General features: G+C 50.3%; 1 protein-coding gene across 1 annotated transcript in view; it reads right to left on the bottom strand.

Annotated features, from left to right (window-relative positions):
* Positions 1 to 9,431: 9,431 nt before the first annotated feature.
* Positions 9,432 to 20,033, bottom strand: part of EPAS1 (endothelial PAS domain protein 1) — an 87,399-nt gene continuing 76,797 nt past the window's right edge. The window contains exons 8-16 of the mRNA XM_077134139.1: positions 19,501 to 19,648; positions 18,547 to 18,758; positions 17,274 to 17,467; positions 16,627 to 16,737; positions 14,666 to 15,156; positions 13,473 to 13,599; positions 13,066 to 13,180; positions 12,543 to 12,716; positions 9,432 to 10,172 (exon numbers count right to left, since the gene is read on the bottom strand). Coding sequence (XP_076990254.1) covers positions 10,021 to 10,172; positions 12,543 to 12,716; positions 13,066 to 13,180; positions 13,473 to 13,599; positions 14,666 to 15,156; positions 16,627 to 16,737; positions 17,274 to 17,467; positions 18,547 to 18,758; positions 19,501 to 19,648 — 1,724 coding nt within the window. The 3' untranslated portion in view covers positions 9,432 to 10,020. The remainder of the gene's footprint in view (positions 10,173 to 12,542; positions 12,717 to 13,065; positions 13,181 to 13,472; positions 13,600 to 14,665; positions 15,157 to 16,626; positions 16,738 to 17,273; positions 17,468 to 18,546; positions 18,759 to 19,500; positions 19,649 to 20,033) is intronic.

Here is a 20,033-nt window from a genome sequence, read left to right as displayed (position 1 = left end):
AGTCATCTCTCTCATCCTGATTTGATCTTTAGTCTGAGCCCTGCCTTGTCCCCCAAAACCATGTCAATGTTCACGCTCAGCTGCCCTTGCCTCAACCAGGCTAATGAGGATGGGGAAAACATTCCTTTGTTTTAGACAGATGGGTCCTCAAACTGCAGCAGCCTTGCTTTGTTCATGTAAGTGCTGGGCCCACCTGCAGGGTTTAAAACCAGGCAGAGAAAGAGGGAGCTGCCCCCTGACCACCTTCACACCTGCCACGAAAAAGCAACAAATACAATGCGTTCCCCCTGGATGGTGGTCCCTTGGTACCACAAGATATAAGGAGGGCCTGGAAGGTTCCACTGATCTGCCAAAGAAGTGTTTGTGCCTCCTGGTCATGCCGCACCTCTGCTGACTGTAGGAGGGGACAGAGCATTGAACCGACAATTCCCTTCCCCTAGAGCCCCTCAGGATGGTGCATTTTCTCCCCCAACTCTGTTTATCCCAGTCACCAGCAGCAGAGGGAGCCTCCCAGGTCTTCTGTCTCCACCTGGTCCTTGTCTCTAGACGGTTCTGCATAGCCACCCATCCTCTCCAATCTTCTACACTTCCCCACCTCCAGATCCAGAGTCCCCTGAACACTCTGGGACTTTGTCAGACATCAGCCTACTCCTTAATTCTTCCATCTTCTCTGAGCCTGGCTTCATCTCCTTCTTTAACTGAGACCCAGCTCTCCTGGGGCCCCTGCTCCCTGCAGCCCTCTTGGGAGAGCCAGTTCCTCTCCAGCAGGCCGGTATCAGGTAAGTACCTGAGGGCCTGGCTGTGGGGTGGGTCCTCCTTGCTTTCTATGCCTCCTTCCATGTCACTTCACCTGCCTTCTCCCTCCACTCACATCACTGGATTCTTGTCTCTGTCTCTTCTCCTTGCTGTCAACTGCAGCCTCCAGGCTCTCCTCCTCCCTGAGTGGAGATTTCATGCCCAGCTCAGAGCTGCCCCTCCACATCTAATCCTGTAGATTGCAGCTTCCACCTTGCTGACCCTGATGAAATCCTCTTTCCCTCACTTCCTTAGGCCTTCTCCTCTATTTTGCCTCTGTCCTCCATTCCATTGTCTTCACCAATGTCTCCTCTACCTCTGAAATCTCAATATTTCAGTTTTAATTTAAACTTAAGCAGTTTTAATTTCCATGCAGTAAGGTTTGAAGTGAAGCTCTATGACTTTTCTGCAAGCATAGGTTCTCATCGCCACCACCACCGGCGGGGCACAGACCAGCACTGGAACCCCGGAGGGCTCCCTGACACTACCGCTTACAAGCCGACCTTCTTCCCAGCCACCAATCTGTTCTCCATGTCTATAACTTTGCCTTTTCCGGTATATTATATAAATGGGATTATATGGAGTGTACCCTTTGATACCGGCATCTTTCACACAGCATAATGGCTCTGAGATTCATCCATGCTGTTGCTTGAATCAAGTTCATTAACTTTTATTGGTGAATAATATTCCATTGTATGGATGAACCACAAGTCTGTTGTTGTTTTCTATGTCCCTCCTCCTGTCTCCGTGGAGATTTCATGCCCAGCTCACACCTTCGAATCCACATCTCATCCTGCTGATTGCATCTCCTACCTGGTTGACTCTGATGAATATGAATATTTGTGTGCACTTAAATTTTCTCTTCTTTAGGATAAATACCCAGAAGTGGTATTGCTGGGTCATATGGTAAATATATGTGAAATCTCAGTATCATATTTCTCTCCTCTGACAACTGCTCCCTACTCTCATAGTTCCCTTCCTGTTATACCTCACTCTGATCATTCTTTGCCCTCACTGAGACCTCCAATGCACTGAACCTGCTACTTTTTCAGTGACCATCAACCTCTTCATTTTTTTCTATCTTTCTCATGCAGCTGAGTGAGAAATGGTCCAGCATAATAATCACTTTCCTGCACACATCCCTCACTCCCTCTAACACACCTCCAGGCTAAACCCAAACAAAGTAAAATCAGCTAACCCCCCAGTCTGTCTCCACTCAAGTAGAAAAATTTGGCTGGGAAAAAACCCACAACTGCACCAATGGGTCAGTTTATATGACCATAAATCACATTTGGGCACCCCACACTGTACATTAGTTTGACCTTTTGAAATGACTGTTTCATACTTTTCTCTCTTCAAACTTTTGACAGCATCCCCCTTCCTCTTAGCTGATGGTCTTGTCTCATCATCACTGAGGAAACAGATGCAACGGATGAGAGATTACTGGTTATCTTCCCACCACCAATTCCACCAGCCTGACCTCACCCTCTGCCTCCCCCCCCCCCCCCGCTTTTTTTTTTGCATGGCTTGACACTGCCTCCCTTTATTTTTAAAAAAATTTTTTAAATTAATTTTTAAATTTTTTTAAAAATACCAAAAAACACCAAACAAATGCAAACATTCTTAACTTTTGATCATTCCGTTCTACATATATAATCAGTAATTCACAATATTATCACATAGTTGCATATTCATCATCATGATCATTTCTTGGAACATTTGCATCTATTCAGAAAAAGAAATAAAAAGAAAACAGAAAAAAATTCATATATACCATACCCCCGCCCCTCCCCCTCACCGATCACCAGCATTTCCATCTAAATTTATTTTAACATTTGTTTCCTCCCTTTATTTTAAAACTTTTTAAATTCTGAAATATCACTATAATACAAAGAAAAGAAAGGGAAGCAATAATTTTAAAAGTACATTTCAACAAGTAGTTACAGAACAGATTTCAGAGTTTCTTAAGGTCTTTCATTCCACTATTTCAGATTTTTCATTCTACCTGCTCCAAAACACTGGAAGCTAGAAGAAATATTAGTATAGTGACTCAGCAGTCACACTCATATGTTGAATTCTGTTTTTTTCTGTTAAAACTCCTCCTTCTCCTTTGATCCTTCTTCCAATCTGTAAGAATCTTTAGGCAATGTCTGTTCTGACTTTTTCTTGTTGAGAAGGGTGTCAACACTAAAGGATGGGGGATGTGATTAGTTGATAATCTTGGAGAGACTGGTCTTTCTGGGTTTCAGGATTTATCTGGCCTAGGAACTCTCTGAAAATTATAGGTTCCAGGAAACAAAACTTACTGCATGAAACTTCTTGTACAGTCTCACTTTGAGCTGTAGGTGTTCTTAAGAATGAACAGAAATGATGTTGATTGGGGTTTAGCAAACCATGTCTGCCTCCCTTCTCGAAGGTAATGCACTATCCATGTTCTCATCCATGGCCAACCCTTTCATTGTGTGTTGACCCCACCTATGCCCATCCACCTTTTTGATGACTTTACTCTTTCTCCTTCTTGCATTTATGAATTTCTCCTGCCAAATCATTGCCATCAGCATATGAACGTTTTCTAATATATTCCATCATCAAAAAGAATTTGCCTTAAAGAAAAGTAATTTTACACTGGGAAAATCTCACAGACACTACCTCAGCCATGTGATCAGTCTACATCAACAGTGATGCCATGTCGATGGCATGTACGCTGAATAGGAAAAAACATCGGATAAATCCAGATTGAGGGATGTTCTACAAAATATCTGATCACTACTGCTCAGAACTGTCAAGGTCATAAAAAACACAGAAATCTGAGAAATGTCAGTCTAGAGGAGCCCAAGGATAAATGACTAAATGTAATGTGGTAGCCTGGATGAGATCCTGAAACAGATAAAGCATATTATGTAAAAACTAAGGAAATCTGAATAAAGTCCCGATTCTAGATAAAATAATGCATCAGCATTGATTCATTAGTTGTGACATATGTCCCATAGAATGTTAACAATAGGGAAGAAAACTGGAAGGAGTTATATGGGAATTCTCTGTAATAGTCTTTAAACATTTTTGTAAATCTTCAACTATTCTAAAATAAAAGTTCATTAAATATTTTAAAAATAACAACTTCCCTTGATCTATGTCTTCCCCACTCCACTCCATTTTCCTGCCTTCCTTCACATGCAGACCTCTTGAAAGAGTTGTGTATTGCTGTGGTGTCCATTTCCTCACCATCCAGCTTGTCCCTTGGCCCACACCAACCAAGCTGCTGTCCTTACCTCCTCACCAAGACCGCTCTTGCTAAGGTCCATGGCAACCTTCGTGATGCCAAATCCCATAGTCAACATTTTTATCCTTATATACTTGGCCATGCAGTCTGGTATTTGGCCCAGCTAACTATTCCTCCCTTCCTTAAACATCTTTTCTCTTAGCTTTTGGGACACTGCACTCTCCTGAGTTTATTCCTGTGCATTGGGTGCCCCCTCAGCCTCGTTGCTGACTGCTCCTCCTCTGCTTAAGGTCACCTAGTACTGAAGTGGCCAAGGACTCTGTCTTTGGCCTCTATTCTTCTTCGTCTCATGTGTCTATTTCTCATTCAATTTCAAGGCTTTCAGTACAACTTATCTGCTATTGATCCCCAAATTTATATCTCCAGTCTTAACCCTATGAGGTAAGGACTATCATTGTACCTATTTTACAGATAAGCAAATATAGGCTCTCGGACACTGGGAGGCTTACCCAAAGTTACATAGCCAGATGCAGTAGAGCCAGAATTTGAACCCAGGTCTGTCTGACTCTAAGCCTGGGCTGTGAGCTGCCTTCTCCATCCCTGCCTTTGTCCTACCTGCTTCCCAGACTCTCCTGCACGTGCTGCTTATTCTGATCTCATACCTTTGTCCACCTGCTCCATTCCCCCTGGAATGGCCTATTTCCTTCCTCTGCCTCTCTAATCCTATCCCATTCTAGCTCTGGTGGAAGGTTTTCTCTGCCCTGGAGGCTCAGGCTCCTCTGAGCTCCTCCAGGAGCTGCAGTCTGACCCTAAAACAACTGGGAGGTCATTTACATCTACAGTTATCAGACTTTCTGAATCAAAAACAGGCATCTGACTAGCACAAACAGCACACTTGAGGACAGTAAAACATAGTATCTGACCCTGGAAGTGCTGCAACTGTCAGCATGTGCGTCCACTATAATGCACCTTCTCACACAGCAGTTGGGTTTCTCCGGGACGCTTTGATTTTGTTTCCTTTAGTAGCTGGTTAGCTCTCAGAGATATGACTTCACCTAGTAAAAATAATTTTTCAAAACCAAGGGTATGTATTAGGTGGGGTTGGGGAAGTACCTCAAACCCCTTTTCTCCTGGGTGCTGGGGAGGTGAGGAGAGTTGAATCTAGGAGGCCAGGGGTGGGCTTAGAGGTCTTTGGAGTCACAGAGAAGCCAAGCAGTTCCTACAGGGTCGCTGAATTCAAAGGGACATTTTAAGGAATTGGGGACAATGACGTTGGGACTATGATCATTTTGGAAGAACTGAAAGTGCCCTGAGGGAGGGAATGAGGAGACTGGACCCTGGGAGGTGGCAATTGGGGAGCGGCCTCCCGGGGAAGGCGTGTGCACTGGCTGAGAAACAGAATTGAGGTCCCAGGCTGGGGAGCCCTGCCGGGGCATTGGGCTCCTGTCACTAGCAGCGAGCACTTGCTCAGTCCCCTTGCTGGCCTGGGCTCTGCTGCCACGTCGTCGCCTCTAACTCACTGTGTGACGGCGGACAAGTACTTTTGTTTTCCTGGGCCTCCAGTTTCCTCAGCTCTCAAACCAGGCGATTGAGAAAAATAAGCGATGGGTGAGCTAAATTGTTTCCAGGGTCCTTTCAGCACCTCAATTCCATCTGAGCAAAGACACCCCTTACTTGACCCTGGGGCCAACCCTGCCTCAGGAAAGGAAAAGCCAGCTTAATCTGACCATTCTTTCCAGGCCTCTGGTTGAAAGTTCTTTTTCACACACAGAAAGCAGAGGGCCGGCAGGGCCCAGGAGAAGAAGCGGGAGGCGGTTGCATCTTGCATGCTGTAAAGAAAATGACCCTGCGTTGTGTCTTCACGATGCTCATCTTCAATCTGAGACGCGCAGCAGTTTCAGATTGGCAGAGATCAGTCACTCAGGCTGGCTGCCCAGCTGACACCTGGGGATAGGGTCAGCTTTGACCTGGCAGGATCAGAGCATGCCAACGCTGGGCCCTCTCACCAGGCGGGTGAGTCTGAGCTCCCTCCCCAAGGGCGTCTCACCCAGAAGCTGCCAGCCAAGGCAATGGCTGAGAAGTGGTCATACCCGCCAGGGTTCCCTGCCTGGAGGAGAATGGATCTAGAGGCAGGAGGCATCCCGCTGGCTGAAGGACAGTTAATTCTGTGCGGTGGCCGTGCCTCTGCCTCCTCGTACTTCACCATGCAGGCGGGTACCTACCTACTCTTAAGCCACCTGCATTCAGAAAATAAAATATGAAACCAGAAGCATTGAAATCGCTGTCTTCACTGTATTGCTCAAGGGAAAACATGAAACAGCGATGGCTTGTGTGAACCCTTGCCTTGCGCTTGAGTGCTCTGGGGAGGCTGTTCTCTCTCATCCAGGAGGAACAATGGCCTCCTGCGGCCCCCCAGCCCCATGCTCGCTTGCTGAACTTCGAAGCAAGAGGAGCTTGGAAATGCCCTCCACCCCCAGGGGCCGGAAGGCTCGATCCTGGCCTAGTACGGGAGGGCCAAAGGCCTTCCAGGGACAGCGGTCTAGACCAGAAGGGCCCAGCAAACGTGCTGCAGGGTCGGGCTCGTGCCCTCTCTGTTCTGAGTCCTCAATGTGCCAAGGCTCAAAGACCGTCTGCTACTGAAGGGTGGGCTGGGACGGGCCAGTCACAGAAGAGCTTCAGAAGAGGGAGGATGATATCTTCAGGGAGTTCAGGATGGCAGGCAAATGGGTACGAGCCTGACAAAGCCTGGGAAGTCCATTCTGAAGGTCCAGACACCACATTTGGGAAGAGAAGGTAAGCAGGAGAACCAGAAGGAAGTGTAAAGGTTAAGCTAATCAAGACAGGAATTGTAGATCCGAAAATGGGAACAGAGGCCGAAGATAAAATAGACATTCCAGCCAGGAGAGTAGAGTGACAGAGGAGAGAAGCATAGGCCAACCCTTGGTTTAAGTTTCAGTTCTTCCATTAACAAGCTATGACTCGCTCAAGTCACTTAACATGATACTTAGTTTCATCTGTAAAACGGGTATACCTGCTCACAGGATTTCTTAAGACTGCAGATCAAATGAGTTAATAAGGTGAAAAGGTAATTTATGAGACACTCCAGCACGCACTGGACTGTCAGATGGGCAAAGTGTATGATGGAACAGCTAGTTCTAAGACTGACAATTGTGAGCTGAGGTTGGGGCTGGGCCTCTCCTGCCAACACCCCTGCCCACACCTCTGCCACTCCTTGGGGGCAGCTGCCTGTTCATATGGAAAAGGAGAATGTGGACTAGGGAATGCGTCCTGCACATGACTAATTCTGAGCTTTCTCTGGGCCCTGCCTCTGGCCTCTGTGGTCCCCACTCCTCCATCCCCCTGGGAAGGCCCTGCTGGAGCCTTGTCGCCTCCATTCTGAAGTCCTTTCTGACCGCTCAAGCCCAGGCTGCCCTTTCCCCTGTGGCACCTCCACCCCCACGTCTGCTCCATCTGCTGCGCAGCGTGAGGACGCCAAGGCTGGCATGGTCTCTGCGGTCTCCAGACTGCTTCCTGCAGCTAACGAGGGCGGGAATGTGACTTCTTTCCTTGGTTGCCCCAAAGACAAAAGAAGGGCCCTGTGGCAGATGGAAACGAACCTATAGCAGTATGGAAGCTATAAAACAGCTTCCTAATCTCAGGCAATTGCAGAGTATTAACAAGAGTCCACTAGTCTTCCTGTTGGCTTCAGTTGTCTCTTAAAGGCCAGTCCCGGGGCTCATTTTCTGTGAATTACCTACGATTTCTTTCTACATTGGGTCAGCCCAGGATAAACCCACAGGACACAAGAGCCACCAGCAGTGGTAGAATCAGAACACTTTAATAAGATATCAGTGTCAAAATACATTTCCTTATAAAGTCAAGCTCCCGTACAGTTACAATGTTGTCAGTAGGAATTCAACAACATAATAATGTTCATGAAATCATTATGTTGACAGGTACGGTTAATATGAAGCTTGGAATATTTCTCAGAGTGTTTTAGTAAAACTGCTAGGGTAAAATGCCCTTAATGCTGAAGCAACACACACACAGGAAATCAAACACCAGCGTTTACATGTCAGTAACCCTTCAAGTTTGCCGCCGTGTCTGGCAAAGCTGTGGTTCTAATGTATAATGGAGGTAACACCATGACCAGGCAATTTTTCTTTATATAACTGATTCCTTTTGAAAGTGTATTTTTTGTGTGCATGTATGGCAATAAGTCCATCTGGGCTTGTCCATCTGGGCTTACCAAATTCTTGGCCTCCTGTATGTGGGTGTGTGTGTGTGTGTGTGCATGCACAGGTGTGTGTTTAGAAACTTCTTCATTGTACCCATGACGGAAAAGGTCCATGTGGCTGATATTCGAAAAACCAAAAGGTATCACCCTCTTCCCCAGTGAGTTACAAAGTGCCCTGGGAAACCATTTTCAGTGCTTCCTACCTATATACGCCACTTCAAGTGACAGAGACCTCAAGGGAGGGCCTGAGACAGGGGTCCTGACAGGGGAGCAGGGGGGCTGCCCCCACGGCCTTGCAGGGCAGTCTGACCGGGGGCTGGGGACCGGGTGCCCGGGCGGGGCTGGGCGGGACCTGTCGCCCCTGCTCTGTGTACGTGCTCTCCGTTCTGCTCCGCCGGCTCCACGGCGGTGAGTTAAAGGGACGTGGCCATCATCACAACCATTCTGCATCCTCCCTTTCCTTCGTGAATTCCTGTCCACACCAGCTTACGGTAGTTCTGGGAAGAGCCAAATCTGCCACGGGAAGGACCCTTGGAGCACATAGCTCAGTGCACTTGAAGGGCTAGCGACAAAGTAAGGTTGCAGCACGTCCCCTCCCCCAGCCCGCCCCGCGCCCCGCCCCGCGCCCCGCCCCACCCGGCGGGCAGCCAGGCCTGGGCAGCAGGAATGAAATACAGCAGACGTCACGCACACGGGGCCGGTCACCCACACGGGGCCCCGTGCCGACGGGTCGTGGCGCTTCCACTGAAGGAGCCCACTTCCCGGACTGCTTCCCACGCCTACGGCGTACAACAAAAGCGAAAAGCCCTGGAAGAGAGAGAGCTTGAGCAGTGTTAGTACAGGCCTGGGGGGTACTGTACAATTCTGCAGTGGCAGCAACACCAGGAAAAATAAAATTAACAGCTTAAAAAAGGCCTTAAAGTGATTTTGTGAGCAGGATTCCATTTCAGCTTCTACCTTTTTTAGATATTACAAAGTACCCATATATATGATAAACACTTAACCCAGATATAAATCTTAAAAAAAAAACAACACTCAGTTATGTTTTTGAATAATAATAAAAAAAATCGACTGCACGGGGGCGGGGAGGGGTGAGAAACACCCAACAGTTTAGGCAAAGCCACGATGTGCAATTTTCACAGATAACCACATACATTAGAGTTCACCCTTCACATTTCATTTTCTTTTTTTTTTTTTCAAAAGTCGGTATCAAAATTAGAGCAAAGAGTTGGCTTTAAAAAAAAAATGAAAATTTACAATATGGTGATTAGTTTTAAAAAAAGAAAGGAAAAGGGCTCTGGGAAGGAAAGGTGGCAAATCTAGCCTGGAAAGCAAAATCATTTTTGTTTCTCTTTGGCAACAACAACAACAAAATAAATCTTTTTAGTTACGCGAAGCCAAAGCCTTCCCTACAGGACAAGCATATACTAGACTCGTTAGTGTGGATATTGTGTATGGTGGGGAAACCGATGGATAATATAAATTAAAAGTAATCGTAGAAGGGGAATAAAAATCTTATAAAATTTAAGAACATGTTCATTGACAGAGCAAAACGCAGCAGGTAAAACAACTGTGTATTTTTAAAAACATGGGATAAGAAAGTGAGTATCTTCAGAAGGCGGCCACGACTTGGTGACCCGGGCAGGCTCGCCAGGTAAGTACATCTTGCAAGAAGTGTGTTGGTGTTAGAAATATCTAGTTGCAAAAACAGACTTAGAGAGAGAAGCTGGCGGACGGCGGGCGCGTGCCTGCCGGCGGGGGGCCTGGCTCAGGTGGTCTGGTCCAGGGCTTGGAGAAGGTCCCCTCCTTGCAGGAGCGTGGAGCTTCCCGGCACGGGGAGGTTGACCTCACAGTCATATCTCGTCAGCTCGGGCAGGAGATAGGGCTCAAATGAGGACCCCAGCAGCCGGCTTGCCATACCTGAAAGAATGGGTGGTACCAGATTTTAGAAGCCCTAAATCAAACATTCAGAAAAGCCAGATGGGATGGAGTATAAGGTGAGAGAAAGAGGCTTCCCAGTTTTTCTGATGGGGCGTACCGGTGGGGCAGGCCTAGCTTTTCTCTGTTCTTTCAAAATGTTTCTTCCCGGGTGACCTACTCGCTGCTCAAAGGGTGGAGGCAGCAGCAGACCCATCTCACTGGGTGGGGTGCTGGCACCCAAGTAAGAGAGAATGCATGTGGCACAGAGAGCAGCAGAGACAGGATTCAGGGCAGGTGCCCTCACCAAGGCTGCCCGGCACTGGGACATTAGGAATCAGGAAGAGCCGCGTAGGGCCTGGGGACACCGTCTCCCCTTGGTCACGAGGGACAGCAGGGAGGAAAGGCTGAGCGGAGAGGGAATTCGGAGCCACGTGGCACCTGTGCGCACACTCACATCCCTCCCCATGATTCATGGGCCTGATAATCCGGTTTATCCTTGGCAGCTCCTCCTTCTCACCCTGGGCCATTCTTGTAGCTAAAGTAGGAGGATGGAGGGAGGCAAAGGGGAAACTCCCAGCAGTCAAACGTGCCCCTTCCTGGGACGGGAGGGCTCAGCTGGCTGCAGCACATGGGGGAGGGTGGCTGGAAACCCTTCCTTTCCACTCCTCTAAGTGGAAGATCCCACCTTCCTTCCTCCTGGGCTTCAGCTGCAGAGCCTCATTCCCCAGGGCTCTCTCCTCCAGGCCCCCCAGACCAGACCACTTCCCAAGTGCTGCCACCTGCCTGCCTCGCTAGACTGAGCTCTACCTGCAGGTATCGGCTGGGTCTCACACCTCTCTGAAGCCCCACAGTCTCCATGCATAATTACCTACTACCCCTTTCTCATTTCCCTTCCTTTTTTATTTACAGACAGAAACAATCTAGGTCAAAAATAAGACAATTTTCCCTTGGTTTCAATGATTTACAGAAACTCAGAGGAATAATAAAAATGCTGGCTACCACTTAGCACTACTTTCTACCAGTCATCCAACTCAACTCTTTACACACGACCATCTCATTTAAACTTCCTGACTTGCTCAGTCATCCAGCTAGTAAAGAGCAGGGCTGGAACTGAAACCTAGTACAAGTCAATGGCGCTAAAACCTGGTGTTCTGAATTACCTGGGACAGTAATTTGCTCCAAACTACACTGTGAGGAAATCAAGCTCTTTCAGGACAGCGGTCTAGCATGTTTCTTCCAAACCAGTAATTTTGTTCATGCCAAGCAGAAACCTCGCTGTGAAGATATCTTTGTCTGGCAAGATGCTATCCGCTAAGGCGACCCAGAGCAGGAGGTGGGGTCCAGTGTCTGCAGCTCGACCCTCCCAGCAAAGTCCACTGGGCCCCTGCTGGTGCTCGCTGGCCACCCTCCCTGGAATACAGCGCCTGGGCGCGTGTGCAATTCAGCTCCCATCGGGCTCAGCGCGATGGGCAGGCATGTGGATGGGAGGCACCAAGTGAAACATTAGGCAACACAAAGGGCTGAGTAAAAGGCACAGGCTCCCGGGCTCTTAGGGTCAGATGAGGTCTGATGTCTCCTGGTGGTTGGGGATGGGGTAGGGGTTCCTCCTAAGCTACTGGAAGATGGCCTGCCAGGCCCTGCTGCAATGCTCCTGGGGAAGGAACATGTTCTCCTTTCCACGGCAAGCTCCTTGTCCTGAGCTGAGCTCTGCTGCCAGCCCATCTCCTGGCCCTCGCCCCTCCCTTCCCTCCACCCTCCTCTGCTTTCTCTTCTCCTTCAACAGCCCCTCACACATCGCACCCTCCAGCCCTCTTGCAATCCTGGATGTCTCCTTCTCTCTTTGAAAACACTCCTGCAGTCAACAGCCTTGAGTTTCCAGAAGGGTACAGTGGTTGTACCCGTCTCCAGCCCTTGGTGATCTGGATTATCTCGTAGTTTTTTTCTAGCTTGAGTCTGTGTCAGGTATTCTGTGTATTCCTTCCATGTCTTAGATCTCTCCTCCCTCCCCACTTCCCAAGGAGCCTGGTTAATGACTGACACGTCACCAGGACCTTGTGGGAAGACGGCCTAAATCCTAAATCCCAGGGGGCCTGAGCCATTGCCGAACGCTTCCCTGCACGTGGCGCTGGGTGGGCTCTGGTTCCACGCTGAGTGCTGTGGAACACAGTATGTAGGTGTAGCAGGGGCGCAACGAAAGAAGTTTTAAAGTCTCTGATGCTTTCCAAATGCCGATACTTTTCCTTTCCTTTAAGCCAGATCAGGCAACATTTACTGAACCACAGAGGGTGACTGGCCTCTCCCTTCCCCCTGCCCTTCAGCCTTGCACACTCAGCAGACACGGGCAGGAGGCTGTGGCCTGAGCACACCCACCTGACACTCTTTGGGCCGCCTGCAGGCTGCAGTCCTGGTACTGGAAGGCGTAACGCTGCGGGGGGAGCCCGATTTTGGCATTCTCCCTGGGGTGCACAGGAGATGGCAGCTGGGGCGGCAGCAGGTGTCGCAGGGGCTGGCTCAGACCCTTCGTGGGGTTTTGAGTGAACTCATCTGAAAGACCAAAGCGGGGAGTGAGGGGAGTGCAGCCATGCCTGGCCTGAGGGAGGGAGGGGACAGAAGCCCCCAGCATCCTCCTTCCTTCTGGGAGGGCCTCAGAGCCACCAGGCCTGGAGCCAGCACCTGGAGCTTTGGGGCTGGAGGTTCTCGTGGCATCCTCTGAGCCAGAGTGGAAAGGCAGAGGTTGGGGTATGTGGAAGGTGGGATGGAGGGCACGATCCTTTTCTCTCAAGGAGGAAGCTATGCCTCAGAGAGGACGGGCTCCGGAACCCCCCCACGCCTCCACATGGGACATCCCCCTGCCGGAACCCCCAGGAGGCCTGGGCCTGTGGCGGCTGCTCACCCACGGGGACGTTTCCACTCTGTGGCTTGTCCAGCATCAAAGGGCAGTTCCCACTTCTGAGGCTCTTCATCCGTTTCCACGTCAAATGTGAAGTGCTGCTGCCCGGTGGGTCCCCCTGTTTATGGGAAGGACAGATGTAGAGGGGAGAGGAACCAGGGCCCCACGCTGAGTCAGGGCTGGTGTGGCACAAAGCAACTCTGCCTGGAATGCGGTTGGTTGCTCACTCTCTCTGAGGCGAACATGTCCCCAGCCCTCCCTGCTGCCCCTGGCATGTACCCGGAGGTCCTCACAGACAGTATGAGTCACCCAGTAGCCTGGGTCTCTGTTCTCAGCACAGACTCCCCACCCAGCTTGCCCCAAGGGCTGTGGAGGGAACCCACGGCAGTGCCAGTCAGGAGATGGCTCACCCCACTCATGTCTTGGAAGGGTTGCTCCTCATACTCCAGCTGTCGCTTCAGCTTCAGCTTGTTGGAGAGGGCTACCATGGCCGGGCTCATCACATCTGGGCCCGGGGGCCCGAACCCCTTTGCAGACCTGCCAAGCCCAAGAGAATGGGCCGTGAGGGAGTCTGGAGACCCATGCTACCCCAGGGCCTTCATCTGCTCTGAGGGCCATTCAAACTATGCTTATGACTGTGACTCGGAGACCCAAAGGGCAGAGTCTCAGAGAAGGGGGCTGGGCTGTAGGCCTGAGCCCTAGCACTGCCTCCCATCCTCCACGTCCTGTTTCGTGTAGCTCAGATACTGCACAGTGGAAGTCACCTGTACCACCCTCCACACGTCCCCACCTAACCTCAACTGTCCCCAGGCAGCTTCAGTCTTGGCCATGCTTATGACTACCCAGGTAGGGTGATTTCCATCTTCAGGAGGGTTTCTTTTGCCCTAGACTCTCCCCTATCCTACTTGAACCACTCTCCTCCCCTTTGTTCTTTGGTTGGTGATTCTTTGGCAAGTGCCTCAAAGAAGAACACCAATGGATCCTGAGAGCTGGAGTTCACATTCCAACCACTATGGCTTAGCCTGCTAAGCTCTCAGCTGGTTGAAATGAATCGTGCTGGGGAAATCTGAAGATGCTGAGGGAAAGCAGATTGGGGAAGGCAATCTTGGAGCTTGGGCAAGGCTCAGGGAAGCAGCAGTGGTGGGGACCCTAGCATTCAAATGGCAGGGAAAAGACATGTGCGTCATTTCGTTCTTTAAAAATTGAAAAATAAAAACAGTCACTCAAATAATTTTCTATGTTCTATGGTTCAAATGATGAGCCCTGGGTAAGAAAGGCACTCTAAGGGGTGGTGGGTAAATGGTTGTTGGTGTTCAAAGTCCTCAACAAGCCAATGCTCTACCTTTCCTGTACCCAGTCTCCTCTTACTCTCCTCCAGCCCTGATAAAAACTTGTTCTGCTCTAGGCCCCAAATACCACAAGGATATTTCACAAAGCCTGAGCTCAGGGTGGTGAAAAGGGCTAAATAGAGTTTCAGACAGTCAGGGGGTGGGAGAAGAGATGATGTGACAGGGAGCCTTTCTAGGGGTCTAATTATCCCACCAGGGGGTACCTATCAGTGTTCCCTTCCTGTTGAGAACAACCAAGCCTCTCTGCAACTCACCTCTTCTTGAACACGGAGAGATGGGGTGAGTTGGCAGGGGGTCCCAATGGTGAGGCCCCCAAGGATTCAGTGTGCTGATCCCCAAGAGACCACTTCGTTGGCCCAAAATGTAATGGCGGGTCAGGAGGCCACTGTGTGTTGGATCTGCCCCCCATGGAGGAGAGAGGGGTGCTGGCTTGGCCACAGCATGGTGGCAGGGACACCTTGCTTCCGCCATCAAAGAAGATGGAAGACATGGGCCAGTGCTCAGGCTCTATCTTCTTGCTTTCCAGCTGCTGCTGATACTTGTCCAGGAGGAAGGGGCTGTGTGAGGTCATAGGGGCCAGTGGCTGAAAAATGTTTGTCATGGTGCTGAAGCAGTACTGCGGATTGGACTGGGGATTCTCTGGCAAGGGCCGCTCCTCTGGGCAGATGGGGCTCAGCTGGAAGTCTTCTCCATCCATAGGGATATAGGGTGCCAGTGTCTCCAAGTCTAGTTCATTGAAATCAGTCTGCGGAGAGACAAAAACAGGCATGGTGGTGGGCAGAGTCTGAGTGGGTGGCACCTCCCAGCACCATTCCAGCTCAGCCCTTCATCTCCACCCAGTCATTCTTCTCAAGCACAGCTTCAACATTATTCCCTGATCAAACCTCTGCACAACACCCTGCGGCCTGCCAGGAAAAATTCAGACTGGTCCACCTAGTGTGCCTCACATGAGACTGTCCTCCCCTGTGTTTTATCCTCTCTTCATTTGGGGCATCAAATCGCCAAGCTCCACTGGATCACCCCCTACACATGCCCCACTGGCGTCACCTCCCCCTCAACCTGAAGTGCCCTCCTCTCACTGCCTGGGGAGATGGTCCTGCCCACTTCAGCCCATAGCAGTTGCTCCATTTCCTGACTTCCCAACAACACTCAGGCCCGTGGTTGCACACTTTGGCTCCCTGGGAATTAAGGGCACCTTTGTCCTCAGCTCTCTAATACCCCAGCACGGGACTATGCACAAGGTGTATCTGTGGACTGCTTGTAGGGTGGCCACCAGGTCACAATGGTAGAGGGACTTGGAGGTGACCCCTTCACTCCCCAGGAGTGTGCCAGGCCCTACAGAGAATACCTACAAGCAGAGGCAGAAAATTACAGCCTTGCTGGAGGTGTGGAGAGCCAGCTTTTTAATGATCAGCACCACATGAAATGATTAAAGAGCAGAAGCAATTATGCTGAAAGTACTGAGTCATAAATCTTATAAGAGTTCTGAGGGGAAACGTCAAGGGTTGAAAATAAGAGAAGTTTTGTAGAGTAGATGAAACTTGGGCCAGGTAGGTAAAGACACAAGCTGAAAAGCAAGGGGGAAATTTGGATGATTAACCTAGATTAAGACCAATAGGGGAACTATGATTTTCTCTTGGATTTTGTGAAACCTGCACCCATCCACACCTCATTCCTGTTTACATAATTCTTTTGGCAAGAAGATTTGGCCGCATGCATTAAATGCACTTCTGAAAAGTTATATGCAAATGAAAATTCATCAATCAGATGTCATTTTAAAATGCATTTAAAATAAAATTATTGTTTGAAAGAATCATAAGATGACTACGTTTGTGAAAGGAGTAAATGTCCCAAGTTTATACTTTGTAAATCTGGATATATTTTTAAAATGCAGGGCTTTCTTAAGAAAAGGCTCAGCTGCAGCTCTGGTTTTCAAGTGCACTAAAGAAAGTTATCCAGGTACCTGGGAGATAAGTCACGAGTTAAGAATGGAAGAGCTAGATGTGACACTGGTGGGGGCAGAGGTGGGAGGAGGCAGTGACCACAGGCCCCATTTCCCTGCACCCTCTCCCTTTTATGGAACCAGAGCCTTGGCCAAGCATCCCCACTGGACTTTGGAACAAAGGGATGGGTCTGCAAGAATGGACGTGAGTCTCCATCACCTGCCGTGGGGCAGGGATGGCACACCAGCTCAACCCTCTCCATGGCCACCTACCTGGGGGCTGCACTGGTCCTTTGCCTTGTTGTCCACGGCAAAGAGCTTCTCAATCATTTCAATCTTCAGATCGTCATCCAGAGATGGGTAATGGTCTTCAGGGCTGCTGGGCTGGGGGCCAGGAATGAGGATATGGTACAAGCCAAGGATATGGTACCAAACCTCCCAAAAGTCCAATGTGGAAGGACCCCACAGATTTGGTTCCCTCTCACTGGACAAGTATCTGCAGAGGGGCCAGTACCTAAGAGCTGTGTGATTTAGGTCAATTCATCAACCTCTCTGAACCTCAGTTTCCTCATGATAAAATAGGGCTAATCTCACTTTACAGGCTGTCTTGACAGCAAAGGGCCCTGGAAACCACACAGCTCTAGGACTGTCTAGGATGGCTGCAGCTCAGCTCAGGGACAGAGTGAGGGGCCTGCAGCTCTACACGACTGAGCCCATCTTCTGGGAAGTTTCAATTTAGATGAGGATGGGCAATGGATGATCAAAGCAAGCAAATGGCAGGTGAGTGCCAGGACCACCCCAACGGGCTCCATGATGACTGGAGAAGGAGGCAGTACTTGTGTCCGGGCTGCTTTCTTAGGCCCTGAGCTGCAGCCAGGAGGACCCACTGGACAGACTGACAGACAGGGCAGGGGGCTCACCGTGGAGCAGCTACTGCTGCTGCTGCTGCTGGGCGTGGTGCTGCCCAGGGCGGCCGCCTGGGGCACTGTGAAGGCGGGCAGGCTCCCGGGCTCACTCTGGGCACTGCAGTGGCATCTCAGCTCCTCCGCCCATGGCTGGCTCGGGGACAGGATGGCTTTGCCATAGGCTGAGGATTCCTCGAAGTTCTGGCTCCCTGTGGAGACAGATCTGCTTGGTTAGCAGCCTCATCCACTGGGCTCACTCCCAGGGCAGAGAAAGCCCCAAAGTCCTGGGCAGCGCATTTGGGGCTAGGCCCTGAGCACCCAGAGGCTTAGCTGGGACAAAAGGGCCTTTAACAGGGGGTAGGAGTCAATTTGCAGGCCCTCTTTAAAGGAGAAGCTCTCCTGGAGTACCTAATTTTCAGAGACTAAAAGCATGAGAGTGGAAGAGCAATCTGAAAAGTAGAAAAGAAGGTTATGTGAGGAGAATTGGGCAAAGTGCCTCAGTATTGTTGCAAAATGGGGAAGCTACAAGGAAGTCCGGTCCAAAGGCCCAGTGTTCCTTAATGATGCTCTTAAGTGTGACCCTCATGGGGCCTCTCAAGCGCACATCTACAAGGGCCGAGTCTCAGCTCCATGGGTCAGGCTGGGGGAAGGGCAGTGGCCGTGGCCAGTCCTCAGGCAGATGGGGTGAGGCTTGGAGAAGGTTGGCTGTGGGTCACCATTGCAGAGTGGGGGCTCCCCAGGGTGGACATCACGGGTGTGTCCAGGATGGGAATGGAAGCAGGGACCGAACTCTACCTGGAGCGATGCATCGCCAGTGGGGTGGGGGAATACTTTAAGGAAGCAGTGCATTTTAGGGCTTAATCCTGTGCCTGAATCTTTTCTCCATCCCTGCCTCTGGGATTATTTCTCCCAACATTATTTCAACCTATTCCTCTGCTCAAACAAACCCCATCTGTCCTTCAAGATGTTCCATTGGCCACAAAACAGACCTCTCGTCTCCCTCCCCCCCTTCTTAGACACCCACTGCCCACAGCAGAGAATCAGCAGGGCTCCTTTCTCTCATAACCCCACCCAGGTCAGCAGCCCGGGAGGTCAGGAATAGCATGGGCTTACTCAGACGATGTTGCATACACGATTCTTTCCTTCCCAGTACTGAGTCCGTCCACCAACAGGTGATTAGCAAGACGTACAAAGGGGCAAGGAAAAGCTGTGGCCAGGGAGGCCTGACATGGTAAGAACTGCCCTGCACCCCAGGAGGATGCTCAGGTAGAGGGTAAGGGGCACCCACCAAAGTCCAGAGCAATGATGGCATCGCCTGCAGTGGGTGCCAGCTGGGCCAGCTCCTCAGGCTCCTCCTTCAGCTTGGTGAACAGGAAGTTACTCTGCTCAGACCCAGCCTTGCCACTGCTGTCAAAGATGCTGCTCATGGCCATCAGGTGGGGCTTGAACAGGGATTCTGTCTGGTCCATGGAGAACACCACGTCATTCTTCTCAATCTCACTAAGGGCACAAAAGGGTGCTTCAGACTTCCCACATCTCCAGCAAAACCCTTCTGCTCCCCCCACCACCCCAAAAGTACAGACACCCTGACAGCTAAACCTCTCAGCCAAAAAATGATGAGGGGCGCTGTGGGTCCGTGTTTCATCAAGGACCGTACACTAAACGTTTGCGGGCCGTGTAGGCAGCACTGGCTGAAGTGTCCCTCTGACCACACACTGCCTTGGATGCTGTTTGGTTATCGATCCTGACAGGAGGCTCACATGTGTTTGTTTGTTTTTGTTTTGCATGGGCAGGCACTGGGAATCGAACCCGGGTCTCCGGCAACATGTGTCAGTTTTTGCTTCATCCTAGAGATGACCTTCTCTAACTTTCTTCTCAGGAGCAGAAAGGGAAGATGTTACCCCTTCTTTTTTTAGAACACATAAGCAATTCCCTTCTCTTTTTCCCAGTTCAGAAAACACGTATGAAGTAAAAACTGTGTGCTCTGCCTTCCTGCCTGGGTAAGAGGCATGACAGAAATGGCAGGCAGAATGCTGTAGAGGGAAATCCCAGGAATCCTGCTGTTGCCCAGATGCACGCAGAAGGTTCTCTGAGCCATACTGGTTAGCACTGCAAAGAGCTCGCAGATGGGAGCTGAGTTCTGAGCAGCTTAGCATTCTCTGGACCCTCTGTCCTCAATCTGGGAAGGTTGGGGTGCCACATATCCCCAGGCCCTGGAGCCTGCCAGCCCTCCCATGCTCACCTGAGGACGTAGTTGACACACATGATGCACTGGGGCTGCAGGTTACGGGGGTTATAGATGACCGTCCCCTGAGTCTCCAGCCACACGTAACCTCCGTGCTTTGCGAGCATCCGGTACTGGCTGCTCACCACCTGACCCTTGGTGCACACTAGGGGAGGAAAGAAATGGAGCCAAGGTCAGGCATGTGGGTGAGAGGAGCTCCCACAGTTAGAGACCCTTCAGGGAGGGCAGTCTGCGGGGTCGGGACTGGGCACCAGGACACGAAGGACCATGGAAGGGGAGCTGGAAGGGAGCTTGGGATCATCTCACCAATTCTTTATTTTAAACATGAGAAACAGAGGTTTAGAAAGGCTAAATGACTTGCCCAAGGCTTGACAGCAGCTGGGAGACCTACTGCATTCTGCATCTTTGCTGTTAACCAATCCTTTGACAACCCTGATCACCACCTCTAAGTAGGGCTAGGGGAAACAGCACCTGCTCTTCTTTCCCCACTGGGTCCAATGAGGGGAAGCCCCTTCTCACGGATCACCAGG

This window comes from Tamandua tetradactyla, chromosome 17 (assembly GCF_023851605.1).
Source record: "Tamandua tetradactyla isolate mTamTet1 chromosome 17, mTamTet1.pri, whole genome shotgun sequence".
NCBI classification, from domain to species: Eukaryota; Metazoa; Chordata; class Mammalia; order Pilosa; family Myrmecophagidae; genus Tamandua; species Tamandua tetradactyla.
Note: the sequence above shows the minus strand (reverse complement) of the source record. Positions and strands in the feature narration are given on the sequence as shown.